General features: G+C 41.5%; 1 protein-coding gene across 1 annotated transcript in view; it reads left to right on the top strand.

Annotated features, from left to right (window-relative positions):
• Positions 1-2,956, top strand: part of PDE6D (phosphodiesterase 6D) — a 79,732-nt gene that overhangs the window by 69,400 nt on the left and 7,376 nt on the right. The window contains exon 2 of the mRNA XM_012802196.2: positions 2,404-2,492. Within this exon, the coding sequence (XP_012657650.2) occupies positions 2,404-2,492 (89 nt within the window). The remainder of the gene's footprint in view (positions 1-2,403; positions 2,493-2,956) is intronic.

A 2,956-nucleotide genomic window follows, 5' to 3' on the forward strand; every position in this document is an offset into this window, starting at 1 on the left:
TTGGTTGCAGCCGTCGTTGTTTGGCGGGCCCGGGCTGGATTCGAACCCGCCACCTTGGGTGTACGTGGGGCACCTTAACCACTTGAGCCATAGGCGCCGAGCCAGTTTGTCCATTTTTTTAATAAAACAAAAGAATTTGGTCTTTTATTTAAATATAGTCTTTGTTTTTATTAAAGTTATTTGCCTCCATCATTTAAAGAATCATAGTTTGCTCCATTTCTAAGGAAGAACAACACTCCCTGTCCTCCCAGTCCTATTTTCTACTTCCCAAGGAAAACAATTTTCAGTTCCTTTTACTCCCAGTGTATTGAGATTAGAGGTGTGAGCCACTGTTCCTAGCCCTTGAATTAATTTATTGGTGATATCTTTCCTTCACTTTTCCTGTTCTTTTTTCTTTTTTGCAGTTTTTGGCCAGGGCCAGGTTTGAACCTGCCACCTCCGGTATATGGGGCCGGCGCCCTACTCCTTTGAGCCACAGGTGCCACCCTATTCTCTTTTTCTTTTTCTTCTTGCCCTATCCCAAAGTTGAATCTGTTCTGTCTTCCTAAAACTCCTTTAGCTAGACATTGGAGCTCTTAGACTGTTTTCATGATTTTATGTCTTTACTCTTCTATTTTCTATACTTACTTTTTCTTTCTTAGAACTTTCTCCAACTTTGTCTTCATAACTCTTGCATTGAGTTATTTGGTTCTACTGTCAAAATATATGTTTTTCTAGAGTTCTTTTTTATTCTCCAAAGTTCTTTAAATTGATATTATTGTCTCATTTATTGCATCAAACAGTACAGAAACTAGAAAATATAGTTAGAATAAGAAGGCATTTTCTGACTAAAGATAGTATCAATTGACCAGCCCCATAGTTGTAACCTAAAACCAGAGAAAATCATGTAAAATAGACAATAGTAAATTATATAAATATTTAGTGTCTGTAGAGTTTATGTCATGTGTCTTGTCTTCTTCTTCTTTTTTTTTTTTTTTTTTTTGAGACAGAGCCTCAAGCTGTTGCCCTGGGTAGAGTGCTGTGGCATCTCCACTCACAGCAACCTCCAACTCCTGGGCTTAAGCAATTCTCTTGCCTCAGCCTCCCAAGTAGCTGGGACCACAGGCACCCACCATAACGCCTGGCTATTTTTTGGTTGCAGCAATCATTGTTGTTCAGCCAGTCCAGGCTGGATTCGAACCTGCCAGCTCTGGTGTATGTGGCTTGTGCCTTAGCCACTTGAGCCACAGGCGCCAAGCCATGTCATGTGTCTTTTAAAATGCTCCTTTTTTAAAGTTTATATCTTTGTCTATAGTCTCCTTTTTCTCTGTTTTCATCAATATTTCATAGTAAATGCTTTCTTGAATTTCTGGTGGTACTTTGGCTATCTTCTCCTATTTAAAAACAGGGCACTAGAAGCTATTTGAGAGTCCTACACTTGTGGGTAAAGTTTATGATCTTCACTGTAGAGTGAACTGCATGAGGCATTTCCTTGAAGTACCTCTAATGTTTGTTTCTTTGCATTTTTCATCTTAGCTGGTCAGTTTCTGTTTGTAAACTTTAAATCTTGCTCTATTAATTTTTTTTTTTTTTAAGACAGCCTCAAGCTATCCCCCTGGGTAGAGTGCCATTACATCACAGCTCACAGCAACCTCCAAGTCCTGGGCTCAAGCAAGTCTCCTGCCTCAGCCTTCCAAGTAGCTAGGACCACAGGCACCTGCCACAACACCCGGCTATTTTTTGGTTGCAGCCATCATTGTTGTTCGGCGGGCCCGGGCTGGATTCGAGCCCGCCACCTTAGGTGTATGTGGCTAGCGCCTTAGCCACTTGAACCACAGGCGCTGAGCACTCTATTCATTTTCTATCCCTTTCTTGAAATTTCTAGGTGTGTGCAGGCTTTGGGGGGTGTTGTTTGGGGTGTTTGGGGGTTTGTTTTGTTTTGTTTTTTGGCAAATGTTCTCACTCTGTCACCCTGGCTTGAGTGCAGTGGCATCATTGCTTAGTGTGTCCTAAAACTCCTGGGCTCAAGAGGTCCTCTTGCTTCAGCCTCCCAGATAGCTGGGGCTATAGGTGTACACTACCACATTCAGCTATGGATTCTTACATTGTAGATAAAAATATCTTCTGGGGCAGCGCCTGTGGCTCAAAAGGGTGGGGCGCTGACTCCAAATGCTGGAGGTGGCAGGTTCAAACCCAACCCCGGCCAAAAAAAAATATATATATATCTTCTGTATGTCTCTGCCACTTTCTTTAGATGTCTTTTAAATACTCCTGCACATTCTTACCTGCTTTCATGGTACTGAATTTGGTAGACTTGCTTAAAAGTACATAAGAGTTGAATTGGCAGGAGCAAACATAAAACACCCAGAGTACTAAATAGGAGTCACTTTCAGTGCCTTATTTGCCTTAATCACATTTGATCAGAAATTGGATGAACCTTCGGGATGCCGAGACAGGGAAGATACTCTGGCAAGGAACAGATGACCTGTCTGTACCTGGTGTGGAGCATGAAGGTACTTCCCATCTTTTTGTTGTCACAGGGCTATGACCAATGCCAGAACAGAGCCTGGGCAGCAGAGGGCTAGGTTAACACATACCTAGTAGGTGAGTAAGCCCCTGAAGACACAGCATGTTAATCCACATATTGTTGACATTTTTAGTTACTTTCTTACGTTTCTTTCTCCAACTTCCCAAAACCTATTTTGTGCTGAATTTTTTGTGTTAGAATATATCCAAAGATATAAACCAAAAATTTCTTCTTTTTTATGTATTTATTTATTTGAGACAGACTCTGTTGCCCTGGGTAGAGTGTCATGGCATCAAAGCTCATAGCAACCTCAAAGTCTTGGGCTTGAACAATCCTCCTGCCTCAGTCTCCCAAGTAGCTCAGACTACAGGCACCCACCATAATGCCCGGCTAGTTTTTCTATTTTCAGTAGAGACAGGCTCTCACTCTTTTTTTTTTTTTTTTTTTTTT

Source organism: Otolemur garnettii, unplaced genomic scaffold (genome assembly GCF_000181295.1).
Source record: "Otolemur garnettii isolate 467f Iridium unplaced genomic scaffold, OtoGar3 scaffold00013, whole genome shotgun sequence".
NCBI lineage: Eukaryota > Metazoa > Chordata > Mammalia > Primates > Galagidae > Otolemur > Otolemur garnettii.